Below are 25,724 nucleotides of genomic sequence, written 5' to 3' on the forward strand. Positions count from 1 at the left end.
TTGGAATAAAAAGAGCAGCAGACAGGACATGCATCTTTCTGGCCCTACAAAATAAGGCACCAGTTACAAATGAAACTCGGATTGTCTTTGATATAAAAGGAATTCCCATGTGTCGAAGGCAGTTGATGTCTGAGTGCATAACAGGGAGTGATCTTCACCAGCTTTGGGTTGGCCAACCTCATTCCTTGGCCTCGGTGGCTTTCTGGAACAGGGGAAGCTGCAGGAGGGGAAGAGAGAAGCTGTTAAGGCTGCAGGAAGGGAAGGCAGGGAGCTGCCTGCACTCTGCGGTGGACAGGGTTGGGGAAAGAGAGGTTCCCTGGGAGACTGAAAGCTTCCAGGCAGGTCCCCGTGCCCTAGGAGCAGCTGGCATTGCCAGCTGCCAGCGCCCAGCTCACCTTTGTGAGATCCACACCAGTGATGGCACGCACGGAGGCGGGGACCTCAGCCAGGAGACGGTTCACATCGGACATGGTGCTGCCTTTCTCTCCGCTGAGAATAACGATCTCATTCACTTTGGAGAGGGGAGCAGACACTTGGGCAGCGATCTGGGGAAGCAGGGATGAGCAGAGAGTCAAGGAACTGCTCAGCAGGTCACTGGCAAAGGTCCCTACAGGGCCTTGCTGTGCCCCCAGGAGACCTGGACCAGTGTGGGAACTCCCCTGGTCCACCTGAAGCAGGGGAAAGCTGCTCCCTCCTCACCTCGGGCAGTGCATCCAGCACTAGAGCCAGCTGGGCAGCTTCTCCATACTTCTGGAGCGCTTGTGCTTTCAGCTTCAACCCCTCAGCCTCTGCCATCCCGACGGCCTCGATCACAAAAGCCTCAGCCTCTCCAATCTTGCGGATCTTTTCCGCCTCCGCCTGAGCAAGGAGGATTTGCTTCACCCTGGAAAGGGAAACACAGCCCTGCAGCAGCCTGGATCCCTCAGAGAGCCCAGGAGCAGGGGCTCAGGGCAGCACTGTGCTCCCACCTCCCCAGCCCAGGGCAGGGGCTCACTCACTTCTCGCCCTCGGCGATCTGCTGGATGCGATAGGCTTCGGCCTCGGCCGGCTGCTTCACGGTGGCCATCAGCTCCTTCTCCATCCGGACCACCTCCTTCTGTTCCACCTCGATCTGCTTCTTGCGCTCCACCACCTCGATTTCGATCTCCTCCTGGCGGATCTTCTGCTGCTCCCGGGCGCTCTGGAGCTCGTAGGCCAGCTGGGCTTCTGCAGTCTGCATACGGAGAAGAGGAGAAGAGGGGTCTGGGCCACAAACTCCTGTGTGCAGATACAAGGACTCCAAAAACAGACACGACTCCTGCTACTGAACCTCTTCCCAGGGGTGACATTCCAATCCTCAGTGCTGCTCTTCCCACAGCACTTGAGCCCAACCAGCTCCAGGTTCAACCCTCCCCACCCTTTTCTCTCCTCCAAGCCCCACCGAATATCTGCAAACAGGAGAGGCATCTGCTGCCAGGAGCTCACAGTGACACACAGACCTGGGTTCTCCACCTCTAGTTCTCCTAACAGATGCAGGAGAAGGAAGCTGACAAGTCCCAGAGCCACCAATACCATCACAGACCCTCCAGGAAACAGCAGTGGGCTGTGGGATGCTGTCACCTTAATGTTGACCTCCTCAGTGAAGGCAGCTTTCTGCAACTCAAAAGCCCGTTTGGAATCTGCTATTTTGGTATCTGCCATGAACTTGACATCCAGCATTTCTCTCTTGCACTCTGCCTCCTGCAGAGAGGGAACAGAGAGCAGAGCTTCAGAGCGTGCAGTTGGAGCAGAAGAGGCTGCTCCAGGGAAGCCCGGCACATCCCTGGACTCACCCGAATGCCAGCATCCCGCTCGGCTTCTGCCACTCCAATGTCTGCATCCCTTTGGACAGCTGCAATCTGAGTCTTCCCCAGGGAGCTCAGGTAATCCACTTTATCATAGACATCCTGGGGAGGGGAGATAAGTCATAAGCACTTCAAACAAGTGACTCCATCTTGCTCCCTTCCTACTGAAGCTCAGTGCGGTCAACCCGGGGTCAGAACACGCCATGTCAGCTGCTCCAAACAAACAGGGGAAGGCAGGGAGGAAAAGGCCATCCCGACATCTTCCCTCACTCCCAGGGGGCTGGGTTATCAGCCAGCTCTCTCCACGAGCCTGTTTACAGAGGCAGCTACCCAGCTGCTCTTGGCCCAGCTGCCTGGATACAGGACATGCTGCGGCGGCTGTCATGGAAACTCCCGGAGGGCTGGGACAGGCTGTCAGCAGGGGAGTCAGGGCCAGGCTCTCTCCTGCTGCTCCCACAGCTCTGCCCAGAGTGCAGCGCCCAACATCCGGGCATACCTTGATGGTGAAACTCAGGATCTCGATCCCCATGCGACCCACGTCGGGAGCTGCCACCTCCCGCACCAGCTTGGCAAACTGGTCCCTGTCCTGGTAGATCTGCTCCACTGTCAGGGTACCTGCAGAGTGGAGGAAGGTGAAGCACTTTATTTGGAACAGGTAACACGCAACGACGTGGGTCTAAGCTCAGCAACATCCTCGTTGTCCCTAATCTCTTCAGGCCTGGGCATAAGGGCATAATCCTCTGCTCCTGCAGTGGCACCAACATCTCAGTCTCACAAGTGCAACCACCACCCACACGTGCTACCTGTGGCCCTTGGGGACTCAGACATCTCTTGCTGCAGGCACTGAAAACTTACTTATCACAACACCCAGCCACACAGAGGGAGCTGCTGAAAGGGAGATGCCACCTCTGCAGGCAGCAGAGGAAGGTCCCATGTGGCTGCGTGGTGACAGCGATACTGCTGGGACCAGCCAGCTGAGAAGGGACAAAGCCACTCGAGATGCCTCCAGGGGATGAGCCCCTCCATACCCAGGATGGAGCGCAGGTGTCCCTCCAGTGTCTGCAGGACCACGTTCTTCACATCCTGCACGTTCTTCCCCAAGAACTGCTCACAGGCCACAGCCAGGAGCTCCTTCTCGGTCATTATCTTCACCTAGAGACAGGAGACAGAACCAAAGGGACTGAAGGTGCCTGTCCAGGAGGTGCAGGCACCCAAGAGCAGCAGCAGCAGCAGCAGCAGAAGCAGCAGTACCACCACCAGGCTGCCAGGCCCCCATGCTACTGATGCTCCAAGGGACAGCACTGAGCTGTCACCAGGCTGAGCCAGACCACTGGAGCAGCCAGCGAGGCCCTGCTATGTGTGCTGCTGTCCAAACCCCTATAGCAGCTCAGCATGGAGGTGCTCCCTGCAGCCATCTGTCCCACAGCAGTGGGGACAGAACCTGGCCCTACCAGTCCCAACTCACAGAAATCCTACAAAAAGCCCTGAAATACCAGTTCAGCCATTGCACCAACACCAGAGTCAGAAGAAAGCTGGCTGTTACCATCCCTGGCCAAAAGCCATTTTGTTACCTTTCTCTTCCTCCTCTTTCACTAGAATTAATTTTTTTCTGACCAAGGAAAGGCAGAAAACAAGAAAGAGTCTGACAAACCCAAGGAGCAGCTTGGGAACAGGGGCTCTATTCAGTGTTCCCTGGAAGGAGAGATGAGACAGTAAGGCCACAGCACACTGGTTTGTCCTGCCTGTAGCTGGGAGCTGCCAGACTCCAACGTGTCATGGTCAGAACTTGGCTGTTCTGCTCCATACTGTCAGTCTGGTGACGAGCCCCAGAAGTGGGACACAGCAATATTTTCACCTCCCACAGCCAGAGCCAGGTGTAAAAGCACCCCCATTCCAGCCAAGCCAGGGTCTTAGGATGGTCCTGCTGGTCACAGGGCTGCTTTTTAAAGGCAAAGTGAATTACAAATCCCCGTGGAGTGCGTCAGGCAGTGGAGATCTGTGCTCTACAGCACCCAGCTATGAGGAGCTGCAACCCACCAAGATGTCAGCTCCTGGTGGCCCTGTCCCGTCTGAGGGCTCAGGCAAAGGCTGGGCACAGGGACATTCTGTGCCTGGCAGCACCAGAGAAGGAGCAGGTCCCTAGCAGCCACGCAGCTTTCTGGATCCTACAGCACCCTCTCATGGACACAGCTGTGCTGGGCAGCGCCTCCTGTCCCACAAGGAGCTGGTGGCACCCGGAGTCCTGCCCCAAGGGCATTGGCTGGACCTGCCTCAGAGACTTGCAAAGACACAGATGCTGCACAAGGACCCTCTGAGGGTCCCAGCACACACTACTGAGGGATTCACAGCCTACAGACCTCATCCCGATACCTTCTAGAGCACTTCCAGCTGCAAAAGCAACACAACTCTTTCTTGAGATCCATCCAAAATGATCCCTCTGGAGCCAAACTGCAGCACCTGGCCCCAGCCCTGCCAGGGAGCAGGACAACTGGGACTGACTGTCATCTTCTAAAGGGACAGGAGGTGGACTGTGTTAGACACAGTGAGCTGGCCAAAACTCACCTGCCACAACCCTGCCCCTTGTAATGTGAAGAAAGGCCAACTCAGGCTGAGCCTATTTCCTACTGCTGCTTCCCAGACTGGTTCTCCCAGTCAAAAATGTCAAACAACCTCAAGCAAGTGTGGCAATCCTCTTCCTCATTGTCCCCAAAGCCTCTCGGGATCCTTTCGGGGCCAATTCCACAGTGGCTTCTTGTCCCTACACCCCAGGCCAGCAGTGTGCTCTTCCCACACAAGGGGGAGTTGGGAGAGCTGCTCTGGAGCTGCACCCAGGAGCGTGAGCCCTGCACAAGGCCCTGCCACAGCGAACAGGAGGTTTTTGCAAGTATTAAAAGCAATTAGACTCAGCAGCAACATTTATGGTGAGCATCTGCCAGCAATTCCACCTCTCCAAATAATCCCCACCCTCGGGAGCTGTGGGGAGGACAGAGCACAGGGCAGGATGTTCATTAGGAGAATCCCTGCGGTGCTTAGGAGCAAAGAATGATTCAGCCTCTGGATAAAGCCAGCCAGCCTCCACTGGTGAGCCCTGGACAGCCCATGGGAGCCTGGCCCTGCACGGAATACAGATCCCAACCTCCAAAGCAAAGGCTGCACAAAAGAAACCAGAGTTGAGCAATTCGTGCTCAGTGTGTTCTGCAGGGTTTCAGGCAGGGCACTGCGACACTCAGTGCTTCTCAAATGTCACTCCCATCAGAGGGAGAGCCTTTGGCTGGCAGGGAATCAGAGAGCCTCCATCCAGCAATCCTGTGTGCAGGATCGATGCCGCCGCACCCTGCTCTGGCCAGCTGCACTCGCAGTGAGGGGTGAGCACAGAGAATCCAATTAGCTGGAGGCTCAGGAAAATGGTACAGAAGGATACAGAGCCCAGCATGGCCCAAGGCAGCAGCATCCCAGCACATCCCAGCACCCAGCCAACGCAGGGAGGAGACTACTGGTGAGCACTCATTAAATCCCTCCTCAAGAAAAAGAACAGCATCCTTGTGCACATTAAGAATTTCTATCATTACAGCAAACACTTTAAAAGCTCTTTCTCCAGGAATAAGTTGTTTGCTTTTTTCCCTTTCTTTTTTTTTTGCTCAAGCCCTTAAAAGAAAAATCTTTGTCTCAAAAGTACTTCTGCAAAGTTAAGGTAACCTCTGCCATGCACATCCCCAACAGCCCTGAGGCTGCTTTCTGCATGGCAATTCCTTGGATCCCAGCTTTAAAATTAACTGTCAGTGGAAAAAATGAACAGTGAGAGGAGAGAGTAACACGAATGAGATGAACTGGGGTCTGCATTTTTGAATCAAGGCACCTGGTGATCCAGCCCTCTGCTACCAGACCATTTTGCAGGCAATGGAGGGATTTCCCAAAACTAGGACAAAAGGGAATGCTGGTTTCAGAGAAACACCAAATACAGAAGGAAAAGCCTACAGATTTAGGAAAAGAGTGTGAAAGGAGACATGGGTGCACACATTTTGCCAACCATGCAAAGACCACTGGGGTTTTGTGACGCCTTAGCAGCTAAATGGATATAAAGAACTGGAAAAGAACTGAAAGACAGATATAAAGTACTGAAAAATTGAAACCAAGGGTGCTGGCTCCATGAGGGATTTTGGTCACATCACTGCATCACTCAGCAGCTCCCCTTGGCTCCAGAGCTCCCACAGGGAATGTGGCAGCTGCTTATCCTGTGACAACTCACCTGGACATGCCTTGGACACACAGTGACCACAGCCCTGTGTGCACTGAGAGCCGCTCTTGGTTTGTACATCCAGAAAGAGCTGTCAGGAACAATTTTCAATCACAGCATCCAGCTGCCTAATTGAGGAACCCAATTCCCTCAAAAACTAACATTTCCCTCCCAGCATCCTCCCCAGGGCAGGACTTGGCCCCAAGGACAGCCTGTACCAGGACAGCAGACCTCAGACTCCAAGAAGTGCAGGGTTTTGGTGTGCTGCCACAAGCAGCAAAAGCAGGTTCTTACATTTGAAGAAAGCTGGAGAGAATCAAAATTCAATTCCAGCCAAAAAATTTACCCGCCAGTTTTAGTGCCTGGAGGGACTAAGTTCTTTTTTTTTAAGCTTTAACTCACCGTGAAGAAGTACAAGGTCCATGTGCTAACAATAGCAATCCAAAGGAATATAAAGCTCGATACCATCTCAGGAGGTTATGGGTCAGTCCTGTGGGGTCACACACAGCTCCAAGGCCATCACAGAACATCAGCATTCCACAAACACAGCAAGTCACCCCCACGCACCTCATTTGCCACGTGGACAAATGAGACACCAGAAAAAATTATTTTAGGGAGAGGAGGAGAGGTCACAACCCCCTTCACCACATGGAACATACTGGAGTGTGTTTGTACCAACAAGGACAGCGTGGTTTGGTACACGGATTTATTTCATAGTTGGCTCCTCTCCCTGGACAACAGCCACCTCTTAAGGGGGAAAACCAGATGTAAGTTAGAGACATGCATTCCTGAAATGATGTTTTGGAGTTACTGTACCTGTGCCACACCTGTGACAGTTATAGCTACCCCCTCCGCCGTCTCTACGTCCTCACACCTGGGCTGTAACGTCATTATCTCTAGGGAAATCCTGCCAAAAAACGTAAAATATTTGCACGTTTCCAGGTTACACACACACAGCTCTTCCCTTTGCATCTCCTGCCCCAAGCTACCTGCTGCACTCATCACAGGTAATGCAAGACAGGCACAGAATGCAGCCAAGGGACCACATCTGTGACTGGAGACAGATTGGGCACTGCGGCCAAGAAATAGATTTTCAGATAATGCTTACAGGCAATTTATCAGCAAAGGCTGGAATCCAGACTGGAAATGATCCCGTGACCCTTTCCCTCCTGCTGGGTTAGTGAGGGGCCAGAAGCTGCAGTTTTGGGACCACAAAGGGCCCTCTGTCAGAGGCTCATTGTGCCATGCTGCCCAATGCTGTGGCAGCACAGCATGGTGTCACTGGTTCAGAAGCACAGCACAGAACTGGGATGCTCCCACCCACCTCACACGAGCACTGGTGCTTGGCAGAACCTGGCACCGATGCTGAAGAAGCAGCCCTGGGTTAGCCCTACACAGACCTACCCCCTGACCTGGTTCACCTCTCTCTCTATTTTTCCAGTGTCCCATGACCCAAAGGCAGATGGAAATGAGTCTCCAGCTCTTTATGGCCACGCCTGTAGAGTATCAGACACCCAGGAACAGATCTTGCAGCTCCAGAGCTTTCGCAGTCACCCCAGGTGGGCCTGAGGTACTTTGGTCAGTCCCAGCAATCTGCAGGTCATAATTTCGTAAGACAAGGGACAGAACCTTGGCTGTGGCAGGTTCTGTTCCAGGAAGCCAAGCCTGGCTCCCACGTCAGCCATAATGAGCCGGAAAGGCGTCGGGAGTCAGGACAGGGAGCCACGGGGCAGAGAGTTTGTGTCAGTGAACATTAGGTCAAACATCTGAACCATGAAGGGGCTGCCCTGGGCTGCTGCGTGCACGTTGAGTTGCTCCAGAATTGGCTGGAAGTGCTGAAACCTATCCCTGCAAATTCATGCCTGCCTTGGCCACTGTCCTAATTAAACTGGCATGCAAACTGGGAGCTGATAAAACACATCCCACTGTCCAGGACATGCACAGGCATTTTTTGCCATGTGTTCACAGCTTTAATCAGATACTGCAGGATTTCAGCCTTCTGAAGGCCTAATCTAGACTTGGAATTTAATTCCCAAACTGTGCTGCTTCTTAGATCTGTTCACAGGGATGTTTGGTCATTAATGGTTCATAATGTCAGTCCTGTGTGCTGCAACTCATCCAAGGTCTCTGTGCTGTACTTTCAGAGGTGACAACATCCAAAATGGGCAGTGTCTCCATATGGAGGAAGAAGGGCTGAGTGGGAATCCATAGCCAACACTGCAGAGCCAGGCACAGCTGCAGTTTTGAAATGACACAAAGCCTGCCTTCCCACCTGTCCCAAATCCTGTACAGAATCCAACCTGGCTTGCCTGTGCCTCCACACAAAAGCAGATGCCCTTCTGCTCTCCCCCATGCCCACAATGGAGACCGTGCTGGCAAGGAAAGGGTTACAGCAGGAGCAAACATTAGGTACAGAAATGCTGAATTTGGAATTTGCCAGGGATGTACCTGTCTGCATTATCTGTTAACTGTGGAGTGCCACAGGGCAAGTGCTGGAGAAGGAGAAGGGGAAGGAGAGGAGGGTATGGAGATTTCAGCTGTCCCATTAGAAAATCATTAGTTTTTGTTATCCTGCTGCTGCTGCTGCTGCTGCTGCTGCTCAAAACAGAGGGATAAACAGTTAGACAGGGTGTTAGGAAGCTGGTGGATTATTACCTGTGCAACCCCTGTTACGTACAGTGGGACCCCCTCCGACGTCTCAACATTCTCGCAGCGACAGAGGATGGTCAAAACCTCCAAAGACACTCTGAGCAGGGAGGAGTAAGGGTAGGACAGCAAATACACAGAGCAGTTACCAGAGAGTAAGACACTCGTTGCAAAGGACAGACGAGACTTTGAGGTTTCAGCTTTTCCCTGTTCAGTTTGCCTTTTTCCCACTGCCTGCTCCCAGGGCTCCATAATCAGCTCCCCTGGTCACTGGGGGGGAGAGTTTGCAGCATACAGCAGCTTCTTTTAATGAGGATAGATAGGCTGGGGGCTCATGCCCACCCTGCACATAAAACTGAACCATCTACGCCATCCTGGTGTCAGCTGGAATCCCCTGTTGACACCAGGAAAAATTCCTTTTGGTAATAATTTAGATGCTTCTGTGTCAATATTTAAGAGAGGCCAGAAAAATGAAAATGCCAGGGACCTGGCTACCCACCCCTGGCTAAGGCATTGAGGAGAGAAGTTGCTTCCAAGTGCTGTCCTGAGAAGCTGAATTAACACCATTTGGCTCCCCCAGAGGCATATTAGACCACGCTGTCTCTCTCACTGCTTTTATTTCTGACCCCTAAACAGGGACAGCATTTTTTCCCCTTGTTTTTCCCCAGTGCTCAAGGTTGGAGCAGGGTAAGTGCCCAGCACCCTGCCAGCTCTAACTGTTCCTTTTGTTCCCAGGTTAATGCTACCTGGCGGGATGCCGCTGACAGCAACACAATTGCTCCTGTCTCTCTTGCTTGCAGCACTGGAAGTTCCAGAAAAAATGTCCTAATTTCAGAGAAGGAAATCTGTCTCACTCTTCATGTTAATGCAGTGGGCTCCATCTGGGGCACAGCTTATGGCATTTGAGAAAGGAGAATTAAGCCCCACATCCCACAGCATGAACTGTTTGAATGGTATGGATTTTAAAGTAGATTTGTTTGGATGCTGGAATTCCTGTAAAGAGCCCCATTTGCTAAATAATGTGCAGACCTCTATCATATAACAGCTCATTCCTGGCCCCCCAGTTCTTGGCCCTGGATTCAGCCTATCCTTAACTTAAAAAATCAGCCTCCCAAATGTATCTGATCTCTTGTACTAGGCAGGTCAAGGTCCTGCACCGTTCTCTGCACTTCTCACAAAAGAAGAGGAGAAGGAAGAGCCATTTGTTCAATTAACAGTTCTCCCAACAGATGTCTTACAAAAACCTGGGAATTAAGCTTGTCTGGATCAAACACAGCCCTTAAACACTAAACCCACAAGCTGGGCTTTTCCTTCCCCTCCCACCTTCCATCACGTGCAGAGTGAGGGCAGCCACATGCTCACTTTGTCTGCTGGTGGCAACACAGGTACAGGGAAAAGAGGTTGGAAGAGGCTGTAAGGGTTAACTACAACCTCTGGCCATCATTCAGTGTAAAACCCAAAAGTCACGTCTTTATCCTTTTCCCTGTTATTTTTTTACACAGACAGAGGAAACCTGCATCAGTGAGCATGAGGGATGTATTGGGAGGGAGCATTCCTACAGATCCTAGAGACAAAGAGCCGTATTAGCAGGACAGCAGCACTACCACAGCATGTCAGCTCAGAGCCCAGACTGTAAGCAGCAGCAAGCAAAATCTACAGCTGAGGAAAGGGAGAGCAAGGAAATCCTGTGGTTTTAAATCGGAACAGTCTGCTCCCAAGGTGAGAGCAGTCAGCAGTCTTTACAAAGAGAGACTTGAGGAGCAGAGGGCGGCACTGGTGCACTGCAGGTCACAAACTGGTTTGTTACTGGCTAAGGGGTTGGGCCATACTGGGCAGGACTTGGCTCCTCTTGTGGACATAGAGGCCATTTGAAAAGTACTTCAGCTGAAAGCATGTGATTTCTTTTTTTGTGTGTCTTTTGCACTGTGGCATCCAGCTGTCCCCATGCCAACAGCCAGCAAAGAACTCCTGATGCTCACCCCTGGTTTCATATGCAGTGCCTGGTCCAGTGTTCCTAAAGACACTGCTGACAGCCCCACTGGGATGATTTTGCCAAATTCCTACTCCAAAAGCCCACAAACAACAGGGGTCTCCTTACCTTTGGGTGTCAGTAATGCACCACCATGCCCAGGCCCAGCCTCCATACACATATTGCTTCTCATCAGAGCCACAGCAGCCACCTGCAGCACAGCAGAGAGCAGAGACATCAGGATCACACACATGCACGTGCTCTTGGACAGGGAATAACTTACAAGCAGAGAAGTTCATGCTCTTCCTCCTCTCCATGGGCTTCACACAGCAGTTTTCCCAAGGCAACTTTTTTTGGAATTGTCTTATAAAGTTGGAAAATAGTATTTGTATAATTCACTATGACCAACAGTAACACACAGAAAGTGACTGTATCTCAAAACAGGGCTTTATTTTAGTTTTGGTTAAGCACTTTTAGCAACCAGAATCAATGTAAGTATCTTCAACTGTGATGTTAACTGTTAGGGAAAGCCATGCAACAAACACACCTCCTTTCCTTCACACCACCCTTAAATTCCCAGAGGAGCTCTCAAGTCAGCACTGGAGGAGGGAAGAACCCTTGAGCTCCCAAAAAATACCTCCTAGTTCTGGCTTGTGTAACTAGCACAGTGTCTGATGCTTTGATGGCCCATCTCAGAATTGGATGTGCCCAAGATTCAGGCAGCCTCCAGAACTCCTCTGACACATTTAAGATTTGATCCCAGTGAAGCCAGAAGATGCTGTCTGGATTTTTGTATCTTTGATTTAAGGAACAAGACATCTGCTGCCTTTCAAGAGAGCACGCTGCCAGTGATCAGCCCTGGGTTTTCATGGCTGGGAACGGAGGAGCTCTGCAGCTCCCCAGCTCAGACCAGGGCTGGGAGCTGCTGACTCTCAGGCAGATCGAGCCAGAATTACCTCTCTTGTCTGCTCTCCATAATCACTCTTACTACAGCAGTGCCCGAGGCCCTCAGCAAGATGAGTGCTGTACAAACAGAGCAACAGACAGTTCCAGCCCTGCGGGATGGATCTCTACAGGCAAGACAGAGCCGGCGCACAGGAAGAGCAGGAACGCGGAACACAGCGTGGCTGTGGGAGCTTTGGGTTGTGGGAGGGGAAAGGGAGAAGGATGAAGCCAGCAGCCAGCAGGCCTTTCAAGCGAAATGACCATTATTGTTTCCTGCAAGAGATCAAAATGAAGAAGAAGAAGCAGCACACATCCAGGCCAGTATGCCTGCAGGGCCCTCTGACCGCAGGAGGGGACTCTGTCCTCCCTGTCCTCCTCCTCTTCCTCCCTGTCCTCCTCCTCTTCCTCCCAGTCCCTCAGCATTTAGCTATCTTATGCCTGCTCCCAAACACTGGCCACATACTGCCTGCTTTGCTGGCTTCCATGCAATGGTTGACAAACCAGCAGATGAGCCCCATCTACAATTCTTCACCCTTGCACTTCAGTAAGAATTAAACACAAACGGGAAAAGGCTTTACACACTTTTTCAGATCTCCTGTGCTGCACAGCCTAGAGCTCAGAGCCAGCCTTTGGCTTCTTCCCATAGCTGGAAGGCTATTTCAGCCAGGCAAGCGTTACAGAAGCTGATGATACAACATCCTGCAGTAACCACAATGCCTTTAACATTTCTTGGAGGGCGTCAGCCTGGTTAGCTCAGCCTCTCAGCCAGGCCCTTGTTTTCCAAGAACAGGAAGGGAGGTGTTCCTGGCACTCGGGAAAAGCAGCACCACATGGAAAGGTATTTTATTTCACAGGGTCTATGTGGTCTTTACCAAACCTCTGTTAATTGTTTCTTAATAATATCCTGAGAAAGCTCTGCACCCTAAACCCACCATTGTTACAGGAAAGTGCCTCTCCACACAGATGTTCCTCTTCTTCTGTAGGAAATGCACGAAAATACCTTATTTAGTATCACACCCAAAACGAGCTCTACATTTGCTTCCTGATGCTACACAACGCAGCTGCAGGGCACGGTCTACTGAGCTAGATTATATGTCAAAAACTGTTCAAAGCCTAAAAAAACAGGGAAAACAAACACATTAAGGAGGAGTGGGATGCCAGCCAGTTGCTTTCACGCACGCTGGACGTCTGAGCGCAGCAGAGCTCCGTCCTGGTAAGGCTGAGGAGCTGAGGGCTCATTTTCCATGGCAGTCCTGCCGTCTCTTTCTCAATTCTCAGGCAGCAAGTGAAAAAGGAACCAACAAAGCGAAATCTTTGCAAGGCTGAAGAATAAACCCTCTTGCACAATGAGATTTGGCAGAGAAATTGCCTTTTCCAGCTATAATACACCCACTGTTCCAGCAGACTGGGTCTCACAGTTGCTTGGCCATCACTTCCACAAACATCCACCGTGCCTCTTCCGGGGCAGTGTGCGGGGCCACAAATGGAGGATTCATAGCCAGGGAGCTGCCAGCCAGCTTGGCCTCTTCCCAGTAAAGGGGTCCCATGTTCAAGCAAGAATTCCCAGAGCCAGGGGAAAGTACGTTGTCTGTTTGTTTGGGGTTTTTTTATTATGAAATAAGATTAATCGCTTGGGAGTTGGTAGATAAAAGGAGCTCTCAGCAGATGCAGGAAGCGAGCAAGGAAGAACGTGAGCCTCAACAGTTTTGGGGACACAGGGCTCAAAACATCAAAGCTGGGATGATCTGAACAAGCTCTGTGTTGTTTGCTCTCCCAGGTAACTCAGGCACTGAGTTACCTCTGTGGCAGGAAGTGGTGAGTGTTCCAAAATCAGGTCATGGTAAACAGGCTGCTGAGTGCGGGCAGACCAGGAAAAAGTTGGTAATTGAAAACAGTTACTGGCAGAAGATAATGTAGAGATAGAGGAATGCAAAAGCATACATAAAGAAAATCACATCCTAAAGCAGGGCCCAGACTAAAGTCAGTGTCTGGTTCTTAGGCCCTGCTGTGCATATAAATTAGGCTTTGTTCACATGCAGGAATGGTACAAGGTTAACAAAAATTAATTTAAAAAGATGCAGGGTTCTGAGTTGAATCCATAAAAGCTTCTGATGGTCACTGCAGCAGATGAAAGCAGATTGCACTGGCTATCTTATTCTGGATGTCATCTACATGAAAATGACTTAATGAGTAACAATGCTACAGACTGAGTTTAAAAATACATTTAGTAACTCATCTTGTAAACAGTAACTCAGAGAAGAGAAACAACAATGAAGCTACACAACAAAATCAGAGATACTACCCCCAGAATTCCTTTTGGAAACCAAAAGTAAAGGCCTGAGACTATTGTCCACCTGCTCCTAACAGGCTTTCCAAAGAGTAGTTTGCAAGTTCTGGAGATTTAACAAGCACATGACAAGGGAAACCTTGAGCCCCACCACCTGTAAAAAGGTGAAGAAACATCTCCTGAGAAGGAAAGATCCCAAATGAGCTGCGTAAGGGCCCTTTTGAGCACTCAGGACTTGAGACCAGATGCAATGCTGCACTCTCAGCAACCCCTGAGCATCACAAGCAGTGAGAAACCAACCATGGGGAAAGATTTTTGGCCTGCCAAAATGACAAACCTAAATCTGCAGTTAAACCTGGCAGATGACCATCAGTGGCACTGCAAGTTTCCTGCACAGCTTGCTTGGTATGAGAGGTGGGACACCCCAACCACAACCCTGGGGAACAGTTTGAACTGAATGAACTGTATGAACACAGGACAAAACCTCACATGAGACCCAGCTGAAGCTGCCTGCTCCTTCCCACAAACTCCTGTTTCTTTTGAGGCTGAAGAACTGGAATTGCACCACCAGCTTTAGGGTTCAGGAGGCTCTTGCTGCTCACCATGTCTTTCCATGGGACATGGCCTGGACCTTCCTGTTCCATTTTCATGCAATAGACTGTTCTCACCTAAGTGTAACTTCTACATTCCTCCTTCCTGAACTGCATCAGATTTTGTTCAGCCCATTGGGTCAGTCTCCAGAGTTTGTTTTGAGCCTGATCCAGCTCTTCAAAGCTCTCGAATCCATTCCCAGCTCAGTCTGCAAATTCAATAAGCACATTCTTGATTCCATTATTCAAGCCAAAACAAGGAACTTACTTGATAAATTCTTTCAGCTGAACAGTGAGCTACTGTCAAGTTCCTTGGCAATGGTTTTCCAGGCAGTTTCATATTTATTTCATAATATCTGAGAAACCAGTTCCTCCTTGCACTGTGGACTGTAGGTCTCTTGCAGGAAGGGCTTCAAGAGCCTCAAGAAATTCTTATTTAAGGCCTTCAACTTAGAAAAGTAACATGAAAACAGCACAGTCTCAAAGACATGAACAGTTCTTGAGGAGTAAAAGGGATGCAGTAAGAAGATGGAAGAGCCTAGAGCAGCCCTGGAAGGGTTACATACACCTGACTGCTGGCATACAGCAGGAAATTCCCCCACAAAAGTAGAATTAGCTGCCAGCTCTTCTTTTACTTTGACAGACATCAAGGAGCCTCAAAGGGTGTTGCACTAAAGTAAAATTTGAGAAACTGGGCTGAAGCATATTTCTCAAGCTGACTTCTGCTCACCTGAGAGGGAACCAGATTAGCTGGACATGGCAAATACCTCTACTTGTGCTCTTCAAGGTGTTAAAAGCAATATATTTGTTCCAGTAGTCTCCTAGGAAATAAACTTGGGTTGGATGGGTTGCAATCCCCTGATTTTTTTCCTCCTTTCACTCCCTAAACTTCGGCTGAAGCAGGAGTTTGTTCTGATGCAGGAACAGGGAGGGCTGTGCTCACTTTCCCCCTTCATGTATGTCCAGATGTTCCCCTCAGAGCTCCTCTGCTGCAGCCTTTGCCACCCAGAAGGAAAATGCTTCAGCTGTAGAGATTTGGGCAATGCTGTTTGGTAACTGTTAGATGAACACGGTCACTATAAATACATATTTCCTTATTATGACACTCTGTGGAAATATTACAGCGCTGTATTTCAAAATCAGCAGATTGACCCTTAGCCACAAAAGCTGCATTTAACCAGATAGTAACCCAAACCCAGGATTTCACAGCCTATTTGGTTCCCTGGTGGGAACATTCAGATATCAGGGTGAACAGGTACTTTGTGCATTTCCCTGAAAACTTGACCAGCACCAGTTTTGCTCAGAGCAGGCTCACTGCTCCTGCCAAAGCCTCCTCAGACTTTGTGCCAAGGGAGTCTCCCAGAAAAGTCAGACTCACAATGTGGGGAGACTCAAGGCTCTGTGGGGCATTCCTACAAATCCTGGGCTCCATGATTCACCAATGGATCAATCAGCAGTGCAGTTTCTTAGAAGGAGATCGATGTTGCTCAGCAGGGGAAGGACGGCAGCGCCAATGGAGTGCTGAGCCGTGCCTGGGAAGCAGCTTCCCAAATAAGGCTACAAAGCTCCATGATCCCAAAGCACAGCTGGCTGCTCCTTGAGCACTGGAGGAACTCGAGTGTCTCACAAGAAAGTGAAAAGAAAGAACAACCCTCCTCAGAAAAACCCATGTGCCAGGGGAGGCCCAGGACTAAAGGCCAAGGGGCACAGGCTGAATAAAGAAAGTAAAGAAAACCCTCCCAAAAAGTGAAGTCTTTCAAATAACTGCCACATGACTATTCAACACTGCAAGCCAAAGGCCTGCCTCTAATAATATTTGGTTTATTTAAATTAAATTAACTAAAATGTATTTAATATTATTTTGGCTTATTAGTAATTATTATTGGTTTCTCATTCCCTTCCCCTCTCTCCCCAAATCCAACTTAGTATCACACAAATTAATGCTGGCCCACGAGGTTCTTCCTGCTTTTCCCCGGAGGAACATGGCTCAAGTTCCTGGAATTTCAACGGCTTGTAGCTACACCCTCTCACTAATGCCCTGGCAGCCGCTCTGCACACAGGCACAGAGGAGCTGCAGGGCCCTGCAGAGCTCCCAGTTGGTGCCCTCAGGATTCAGCAAGTATCTGCAGACTATGTTGGGCAGCAGCTGAGGAAAACCAGTCTGGTGGCAGCTCCAAACCCCATCCCAACTGGCAGAACCCGGCGTGATCTCTGCTCCCTTCCCAAAACGCAGCTGCACTTAGAGGAGTGTCCTGGGCTCGCTGCTCCTGGCTGTGGAAAAGCACCAAGCCTGGAACTGCAAGCAGACGCCACAAATTCCTGCTGGCTCATCCTGGAAGCTGCGTTTTGTAAACTCCAGAGCTGAACAGAAGCAAACCCAAGCTTTGAGACTAAAGGGCATCCTGGCACACCTGGAGCACAGCTTCCCAATCTTCCCGTGAATGTGGCATTTCACTGAGCAGTGCCAATTTTGACAGGGGGCTCTTCGGAGGGAAGCACAGCATCAGCTCTGGATCCCACTGGGAACTGCAGACCAGGAAAACTGCAAGGAATACTGCTGCTCTGGGTAGCTGCTGGGTGCAGCTTGTAACTCCTCAGAAGCCATCACCAGAGTGGGCATACTTGTTGCCAGAACTGCAGCCTGCTCCTGGCATCTCCTTAGGAATTCCTGTAAGAGGTCTGTCATCCAAGAGAGATGAACTGATAACAGATCAGCCACAGCTTGCTGGAGGCTTTGGCTCCAAAACCACAATAACATAGCTGCAAGCGTGGCAGAGCTGTGACTGAGGCACAGCCCTGACATTCACGTGCATTTTCTACCAGGTGCTCACTATCTTGCAGTTGGCCTCAGTCTGCCAGAGAGTGAAGCTCCCAGCCCTCACATCACCTAACAATAATGAATTCATCTAACAATAATTAATTAATAATAATCCTGTCCGCACAAAGCCTGGTCCATGCCATAGTGCAGCCTGGAGCTTCAGCAGCATTGAAGCAGCTACAGGGTAAATCAGACATGGGGGATTTCACTGCTGGCTTGTTTAATCCCACTCTCAGTCACCTCAGTCAGTTGCTGGTGACATTCCACATGTCCAGTGGGCATCACCTGCATCCAGTGCCAGCACCACTGAGAGTCCAGGCGATGTGCTGGTGAGGAAGCAGCAGCAGGATGTGATGGATGAAGACTGGCACTGCAGGGACAAACCTGCAGCGCTCTGCTCCCGGGGGATGCTCACACCCAGCTCCCCTTCCCTGGGAAATCCAACCTGTCCCGGGGAACAGGACAGCTTCCTGGCAATCCAAGCCTAAGCCTGTTAACGGGGGCCCAGAGCTTTGCTGGTGCCACTGCCTGATATCACCCGAAATCAGCAGCATCGGAGGTGCTGCTGCTGACACCGGACCCCACCCCAGAGCCCCGGGGTTCATGTAGGGACCCCAGCCCGGAGCCTCAGTTCCATTGCAGCATCTCCCATCTCCCTGTCTATTCCCAAATCACTCGGGGCCCCTCCCAGGACAGGGACCCCTAGAATCCCTCGGAGTGTCCTCACAGCCAGGACTCCCCCCCAGTTCCTCCCTCCTTGCACACCCCATCACAGAGACACCCCCAACTCCCACAGGTTCTCTCCATGACAGTGTCCCCCCGATAGGGACCCCTCAAACCCCTGAGAGTCCCCTCACAGCCAGGACCCTCCGATTTCCCCCTCCCATGAGGCTCCATCCCAGAGACATCCCCCTCCTCGCAATTCCCTCAGGGCCCCCAGTGATCGAGACCCCTCAAACGCCTGAGAGGAAACTCCAAACCCCGCCTCTTAGCACACCCCATTAGAGACCCGCCCCAATCCCTCACGGTCCCCCCCCATAAGAGAGACCCCTCAAACTCCTGACACTCCCCCACAGCCAAGACCCCCAACTTCCTCAGGGTCCCCTCCGTGTCACCCCACAGCCCCTCTGTCCCGACCGTACCTGACACCACCAGCGCCTCATTGGGCCCCACCGTGTGGCAGTTCCCCATGGCGGCCCCGCCGCCGCCCGCCCCCACAACCCCCCGCGCCTCGCACGGCGGGGGCGCGGCCCGCGGGCGCCGCCATCTTGGGGAGGTCGGTGCCACACCCCGGGGGCGGAGCCGGGGCCGTGGGCGCCGCCATGTTGGGCGCCGCGTGCGCGGGTAACATGGGGGTGCGCGCATGCGCGGTGTGCGCGGGAGGGACGCGAGTGTGCAAGGGATGTGTGTGACACAGCATGGGTGTGCAAGGCAGGGTGTGTGTGACACAGCAGGGCAGGGTGTGTGTGACACTGCATGGGTGTGCAAGGGATGTGTGTGTGACACAGCATGGGTGTGCAAGGCAGGGTGTGTGTGACACAGCAGGGCAGGGTGTGTGTGACACTGCATGGGTGTGCAAGGCAGGGTGTGTGTGACACAGCATGGCAGGGTGTGTGTGACACTGCATGGGTGTGCAAGGCAGGGTGTGTGTGACACAGCATGGCAGGGTGTGTGTGACACTGCATGGGTGTGCAAGGCAGGGTGCGTGTCCTGCAGTGTGTGTGCAGGCCTGGGTGTGCTGCTCTGCGCACCCACACACATCTCCTTGCACACTCACTCACTGTCACCCCCCAGCTCTGCTTGCTGCACATGCAGGGCACGGTGTGTGTCCATGTTCAAGGGCTGGCGCCCCTCGCACACTCCTCTTCCACACCCACACAGGACCCCCTGGACTCCCTCATCACCACCATCCCCTTTATTGTGCCGTGGGAGCAGCAGGGCCCTCCCGCTGTCCCTCCTGATGTCCCTCCCGCTGTCCCCCTGCCACCCCCAGCCCCACCAGCCGCTCGCTGCCCTCCCAGAGTGCCCGTGCCAGGCGGTCATCACGGCCTGCTGGCCACGGCAGCCGGGGGCCACAGTCAGTGAAGTAGCGGCCACTGAGGGGCTCGAGGCCCTCCTGCGTGGCGCAGTCCAGCACCACCTGTGCCCCCTCGGACGGGTCCAGGAACAGCAGCCAGGCCAGCGGCAGCAGCAGCGGCTTCAGCCACAGCGGCGCGTGCCGGAACAGAGAAGTGTTGACGAACCCTGTGGGAGATTGGCACATATGGAGCGTCCCCCACGGACTGTCCCCCGTGGAGAGTCCCCCTGTGTGCCCCAGTGGATGGGCACCTAAGGGAGATGGCCAGGGTTGCCTTGGCATGGGCAGCACGGCTATGATTGTCCCCAGGCACTGCCACGCTTGTCCTGGCCGTGCAAGGCCGGGGAGGGGGTGTGTGGGTGTGCCCCATGTGAGGACACGTGCAAGGGGAGATGCCATGCAAAGGGACACATATGAGAAGGGACACACTGTATAAAGGGATATGTTGTGCAAAGGGACACTGTAAAGGGAACACACTGTATAAAGGAGCACAGTGCAAGGTGACAAGGTGCAAAGGGACATGCCAAGATAAGGGACACACCATGAAAGGAGACACTGTGCACAGGGACACACGCCAAGGGCCGCACAGCACAACAGGAAGATGCTCCCCATGCAGGAATTCCCTGTGATACAGCAGCAAAGCACAAAGCCACCCCCCAAAGAGGGACACAATGGGACAAAGAGGTGTGCAGATCACAGACAGACACCAAAGGTGAGCTGGGTCCTACCTGGGTGCACGGCATAGCAGGTGACCTGTGTGCCCTGCTCACGCGTGGCCAGCTCACGGGCGTGCAGCACGTTGGCCAATTTGCTGTCACAGTAGTCCTGGAAGGTGGAGAACAGCCCCGAGGGCGGCCGGCCCAGGGATTCAGGGTGCAGGCGGCCGGCGCAGTGAGCGCTGGAGGCCACGATGACCACCCGGCTGGGAGCGCAGCTCCGCAGCCGCTCCAGCAGCAGCTGGGTCAGCAGGAAATGGCCCAGGTGGTTCACCTGGAAGGGGAGGCTGAAGCCATCCTCTGTCGTGCCCCCGATGCTCGCCCCTGTGGAATGAGGAGGCCGTGACAGCTCATGGTGGTGTCCTGGGGGTGCAGAGGGGATCTGGAGTCCCGGCACTCACCTGCGTTGTTGATGAGGAGGTGCAGGTGGGGCTCCTGCCGCAGGAAGGTGCTGGCAAAGGCTCTCACCGAGCGCAGGCTGGCCAGGTCCAGATGCATGAACAGCACCTCGTTGTTCCCTGTCTCCTGTGGGCACAGCAGGGCCTGGGGCAGGGCCAGGGGGACAGCCCGGGGGGGGGCTCTGCCTTGGGTGGGGGCTGGAGACAGCCAGGGGCAGCGGGATGCTCTGGGAACTGGATCTGGCCCAAGGGCTGCAATGTGCTGGGACCCCCAGCATGGGAAGCTGCAGCCATCCCCGGGGTACAGTGTGCCCCTCTCTTGGAGTATCTCGGGGTGCCTGGTGATGCCCTGTGGGGGTGTCTGAGGGGTTGTTCCCGGGGTATGCCATGGGGGTCTCCTGGGAGTGCCTGGGGGTTTCCTGGATGTACCCATGGAGGTGTTTTGGGGTTTACTCATGTGATGCTCAGAGACGTCCTGTTGGGTGTCTTGGATGGTGTCCTGGGGGTGCCCAGGGGTATCCCAGGAGTGTCCTGGAGCTGTCCCTTGGTTGCTGGGCTGCATGTGTGTGCCACGGGGGTATCCTGGGAGTGTCCTGGAGCTGTCCCTTGGTTGCTGGGCTGCATGTGTGTGCCACGGGGGTATCCTGGGAGTGTCCTGGAGCTGTCCCTTGGTTGCTGGGCTGCATGTGTGTGCCACGGGGGTATCCTGGGAGTGTCCTGGAGCTGTCCCTTGGTTGCTGGGCTGCATGTGTGTGCCACGGGGGTATCCTGGGAGTGCCCTGGAGCTGCCCATTGGTTGCTGGGCCGCATGTATGTGCCACGGGGGTATCCTGGGAGTGCCCTGGAGTTGCTCATGGGGTGCCAGGGCTGCCCTAAGGGTGCCATAGGGATGTTTGGGAATGTCCCGTGGGTAGGAATGCCGGGGGTTCCCCGGGGGTGCCGGTGTCGGCGCTCACCCTGCGGATGCGGCTGGCGGCGGCCTCTCCCCGCCGGGCGCTGCGGGTCGCCAGGATAACGCGGGCCCCGCACCGGGCGAGCTCCAGCGCTGTGGCCGCACCGATGCCGCTGCTTCCCCCTGCGGAGCGGAGCGCGGGGGTGAGCGGGGCCAAGGGCCGCACCGGGGCCCATCGCGGGTCCCCGCCGGTCGCTGCCGGCGCTCACCGGTGACGATGGCGGTGCGGCCGCGCAGCTCGGGGCGGGCGCGGGGCCGCGGGGCGCTGCGCAGCCCGTGCCGGAGCAGCGTGTACAGTGCCAGCAGCAGCCCCGTGCCCAGCAGCGCCCACCCCATCCCGTCGTCGTCGCCGTTCCGGGCAGCTCCGGCCCGGCCCGGACCCGCCCCGCCGCGCTGGGGCCGCCCCGCCCCGCTCCCGCATCCCCGCCCCGCCGGGACGGAGCCACGCGCGGACGGGGCAAAGTCCGCGCGGCTCCAGGCGACCGGAGAGGTGGAGTCGTGGCGCCGGTGGAAGCAGAGACAGACAGAGGGTGAGTGCGGGCCAGCGCTGCCCCCCTGATAAATACGCCGGGAGACCGGTCCTGCCCCGGGGGGTGGGAGATCACAGAATCTGGGGGTGGTTCCGGTGGGAAGGGACCATCGGAGGTCATCTAGTCCAGTCCCCCTGCTCGAGCAGCGTTCCCTGGAGCACTGAGAGCTGTGCCTGGATGACTGAGTATCTCCAGGGATAGGCAATCCACCACCTTTTGGGGCACCCTGTTCCAGTGCTTAGGCACTTGCATGGTAAAGAAGGTTCTTCCTCATGTTCAGGTGTAACTTCCCTTGCTCCTGTTTCTGCCCTTGCCTCTTGTTCTATTGCTCAGGACCCCTGAGAGAGCCTGGCTCCATCCATCCTCTAACACGCCCCCTTCAGATCCATGTAGTTGAGAGTAAGATCTCCTCAGTCTGCTCTTCTCCGGGCTAAACAGGCCCAGCTCCCTCAGCTTTTCCTCATAAATGAGGTGCTCCAGTCCCCTGATCTTCCAGGACACTTTTAAGCTGTCTCTCCTACCCTGAGTAGCCCAGAACTGGATGTGCCCCATCCCTGGAAACATTTGAAGTGAGGTTGAAGATGAGTTGAAGATGTCCCAGCTCATTGCAGGGGTTGGACTTGATGACCTTCAAGAGTCCCTCCCACCTCAACCAATTCCATGATTCAATCACCTTCCGGTCCTCACCCTCTTCCCTATCAGCATCCTCCCACATCCCAGGCAGGACACCAGGGTCCCTCCATCCCATCCCATCCCACCCCAGCCTTGTCCCCCAGCTCAGGCTCCTCTGCAGTCAGACACTCTGGGGAAGCTCCAGGTTGTGGTGACACGAGTGAAGACAGACAATCGAGAAAACAGAATGTGAAGTATTTTTTTTTTATATACAGAATACAGGAAAGTTTCTGTAAAGTCTAAAACGTTACAATTACTATGTACAGTGGAACTAGCTGTTCTGCTGCGGGGAGGTGGCAGAGAAACAAAAGAGACAGACAGGTTACGACAAACGATCTGCTACAATAGACAATTTGAGGAACGTCATACCACATGTAGCACTGTACACAGCTTTAAAACATTGAAAAATGCCATCACTGATGTATTTACACAGAATCCAACACTTTTCCTTATTTGAAATAAAAAATAGGATGGACACCAGGAAAAGAACTCATTTCTCACTGCCCATAATACACAGTAGCTACTTGTAGTGCAACCATAGCAGGGAGGGATGGGAAAAATAACTGTGGGAAGAAGAGCGCTTCTTTACATTAAATAAAACAATGATATTGTATAGATTTGCTGTATGAAAACTGTATTTCTCTTTTAATATAAAACTATTGTCACTGGCACAAAATAGAACAAGTTTCTGATTATTTTACAACTGCATGGGAACTATCTGTCAGAGAGAGTCCTCGAGTCAGACAGCGGTCACCCCTCGCTCTGACACGTCCTGCTCTCACTGCAGTTTTCCTTTTAAAATGAAATGTATAGTACAAATATATGTGCAAATGCCCCTAAAACTTGAGCAAAAAAGAAAAATTAAAAAAAGTTAAACGTTCTTCATTTCATGCAAACGGCGTGTGAACAGTCTCTGGGCCGACACAAGAAAAATCCCACCTCGGTTTGTACATTTTTGCATTGTAAAGAGTCTGAGGGCGTTTTCCTTACTCCAAAAAGCTCTCTTCCTAAAAATTCCTAGGGAACTGAGTTGGACCGCAGCACGGGCACCTGGTGGGGTTTCAGAGAAAGCTTCTCCTCCAAGTCCATATCTTGTACTAAGGCAGTGTCCCCCTTGGGCTGTTTGGTCGCAAATTCGGTGATGCTGAAAACGAACTGCAGGCAGCCCAGCTTGATGTAACTGCCGTGGTGGAGCAGGGCCGTGCCCTCCCAGCCAGCCCCGCTGCCCCCGATCAAACTGGAGCTGCTGGCTTTGCAGTTACAGGGTTTCCGATGCTGCCCTTGTGCCTGTGCATTCATCACAGCAGCTTCTTCATGCGCCTCCTCTTCCTGTTTTCTGCTTTTATGTCGTTCTGGAAAAGAATAAATAAAATGGTAAGGTTTGGGCAGGTCAGCAGCAGCTTGTTTTCATCGACAAGGGTTACTACTGAGGTGCTTCATGGGTAAGATCCTCCAGCCATGGGGGATTTCAGTCTGCGGTGAGGAGCTGATCAAAAGGAAATGGGAATCTGCTCACAGCTTTGTAGAGGCTGAGGCATTTACACATTATTTTGGCAGCCCAAAAAGAGGAAGCTGATCAGGTGGAGAGCAGGAGTGAGCCATGCAGGGACAGAATGCCTGCAGCACAGCCCAGATCTCCTCACAGCCTGGGAACAGAGGACATGCATGGGGAAATGTCTCAGGCCTGCTCCAAACTGGCTGCTCATTGAGTCCTGGAGCTTGGTAACTCCAGCACTGGAGGCTGGAGTGGGGTTTAGGTCAGAGCACAGAGCTCTCCAGGCTGCAGAGGAAGGTCTTGCATAACTCCAGCTGAGGGCTGTGGCAAGGCTCCCCTTTTTGCAAGGGGTGCACCAGCCTGTGCAGAACAAGGGGCACCACCTGCTCCTGCCCTTCTCTCAATTAACTCCCTGTTAAATGGGGGCACATGGGGCTGGTGCTGCCTCAACACTCACTTATCACACTCTGCACTTTGGCAACAATACTGCTGGGAGGAGTGGGTGTCATCTTCTCCGAGAAGTCACACGAATACAGAACATTGTCCACGGTCGTCCCATGCTCACTGTAGTTCAACAGCTCGTAATGCTTCGTATTCTGAAAAGAAAGGGAACAGGAGGGAATAAAGACATAGAACAGTTTGGGTTGGAAGGGACCTTAAAGAGTATCCTGGTTTCAGCCCCTGCCATGGGCAGGGACACCTTCCACTATCCCAGATTGTTTCAAGCCCCATCCAACCTGGTCTTGAACACTGCCAGGGATGGGGCAGCCACAGCTTCTCTGGGCACCATGTGCCAGGGCCTCTCCACCCTCACAGGGAAGCATTCCTTCCTAATACCCTATCTAAGCCCACCCTCTGACAGTCAGAATGAATGGATTCTGCCCATACACACCTCTCTGGAGCACTGAAACACAACCTCTTCTCTCTGCTGCCAGTGGTGGTCAAATAACAGCTGGTAAATATCCTCCAGCTTCAGAGGCCACCAACCCAATCCCCCTGCTCACAGAACAGACAGCCTTCCTGCAGGAGCTGCTTCCTGGCAGAGAAGGAGGGCCAAAGGGAAGTGGGTTTTACCTATTGCATTTGAACCAACACATCTTTTAGAAATGGGATATTCAAGCTAACGCTCACAAAAGCGAGCATTTTACAGGCACACCTGATGCAAACTTGGCCCAAGACCTGTGCCTAGCAGGAAGAGATGAGCTTTGGAAAGCAAGCACAAGATGGCAAGTGGGCTGCCACATGGTGCAGCAGCCTCAGGACAGAGGCAGTCTGGGATTCACAGGCCTTGTGCAGACGCTGAAATGCCAGCAGACATTACCGTGACACGCAGTGTTACACAAGCGGCGTCACGCTCAGCTGAGCTTTGTGCAGGATGTTGACAGAGTGGAGGAGATTTCAGGTTAGCTCACAGAAATCATCCGAGAGCTCAAGACCTTGTCCCTCAGGGACTACAAGGCTTTAATCAAGTTACAAAAACTCCACATGCACAAGGGAGTAGGTTTTGAAGTAACCTGCTACACTGCAGAAGGAGAACCTGCAGAGAGAGCTCTAGGAAGGGGAATTCTCCCT

General features: G+C 53.0%; 3 protein-coding genes across 9 annotated transcripts in view; all 3 read right to left on the reverse strand.

The window, feature by feature from the left end:
- Positions 1-29: 29 nt before the first annotated feature.
- Positions 30-18,578, reverse strand: FLOT2 (flotillin 2). Of its 7 annotated transcripts, none has more exons than XM_082294618.1 (11): positions 18,455-18,578; positions 10,802-10,883; positions 6,874-6,964; positions 2,852-2,975; positions 2,320-2,438; positions 1,812-1,925; positions 1,600-1,719; positions 999-1,213; positions 700-883; positions 396-545; positions 30-217 (listed from the first exon to the last, which is right to left on the reverse strand). In XM_082294618.1, exons 1-11 carry the CDS (start codon positions 18,501-18,503, stop codon positions 179-181), a joined length of 1,287 nt encoding a protein of 428 aa, XP_082150744.1. In that variant the 5' UTR covers positions 18,504-18,578; the 3' UTR covers positions 30-178. The 7 variants fall into 7 exon arrangements, with proteins under 7 accessions (XP_082150744.1, XP_082150750.1, XP_082150745.1 ...); XM_082294624.1 differs by lacking the exon at positions 6,874-6,964 and adding an exon at positions 8,713-8,803; XM_082294619.1 differs by lacking the exon at positions 10,802-10,883 and adding an exon at positions 10,956-11,035 and having other exon boundaries at positions 18,455-18,483.
- Positions 18,579-19,227: 649 nt separating this feature from the next.
- On the reverse strand, positions 19,228-21,791 carry DHRS13 (dehydrogenase/reductase 13; the record flags this gene model as incomplete). The annotated part of the gene is made up of 5 exons (XM_082294742.1): positions 19,228-19,556; positions 20,118-20,429; positions 20,507-20,630; positions 21,460-21,578; positions 21,665-21,791. 5 exons carry the CDS (start codon positions 21,789-21,791, stop codon positions 19,228-19,230), a joined length of 1,011 nt encoding a protein of 336 aa, XP_082150868.1.
- A 1,054-nt stretch (positions 21,792-22,845) lies between these two features.
- PHF12 (PHD finger protein 12) overlaps positions 22,846-25,724 on the reverse strand; it is a 32,293-nt gene continuing 29,414 nt past the window's right edge. Inside the window, exons 14-15 of the mRNA XM_082294375.1 lie at positions 24,610-24,748; positions 22,846-24,009 (exon numbers count right to left, since the gene is read on the reverse strand). Of these exons, the coding sequence (XP_082150501.1) occupies positions 23,675-24,009; positions 24,610-24,748 (474 nt within the window). The 3' untranslated portion in view covers positions 22,846-23,674. The remainder of the gene's footprint in view (positions 24,010-24,609; positions 24,749-25,724) is intronic.

This window comes from Coloeus monedula (assembly GCF_965178545.1).
Source record: "Coloeus monedula genome assembly, chromosome: 20".
In the NCBI taxonomy this organism is placed as follows: domain Eukaryota; kingdom Metazoa; phylum Chordata; class Aves; order Passeriformes; family Corvidae; genus Coloeus; species Coloeus monedula.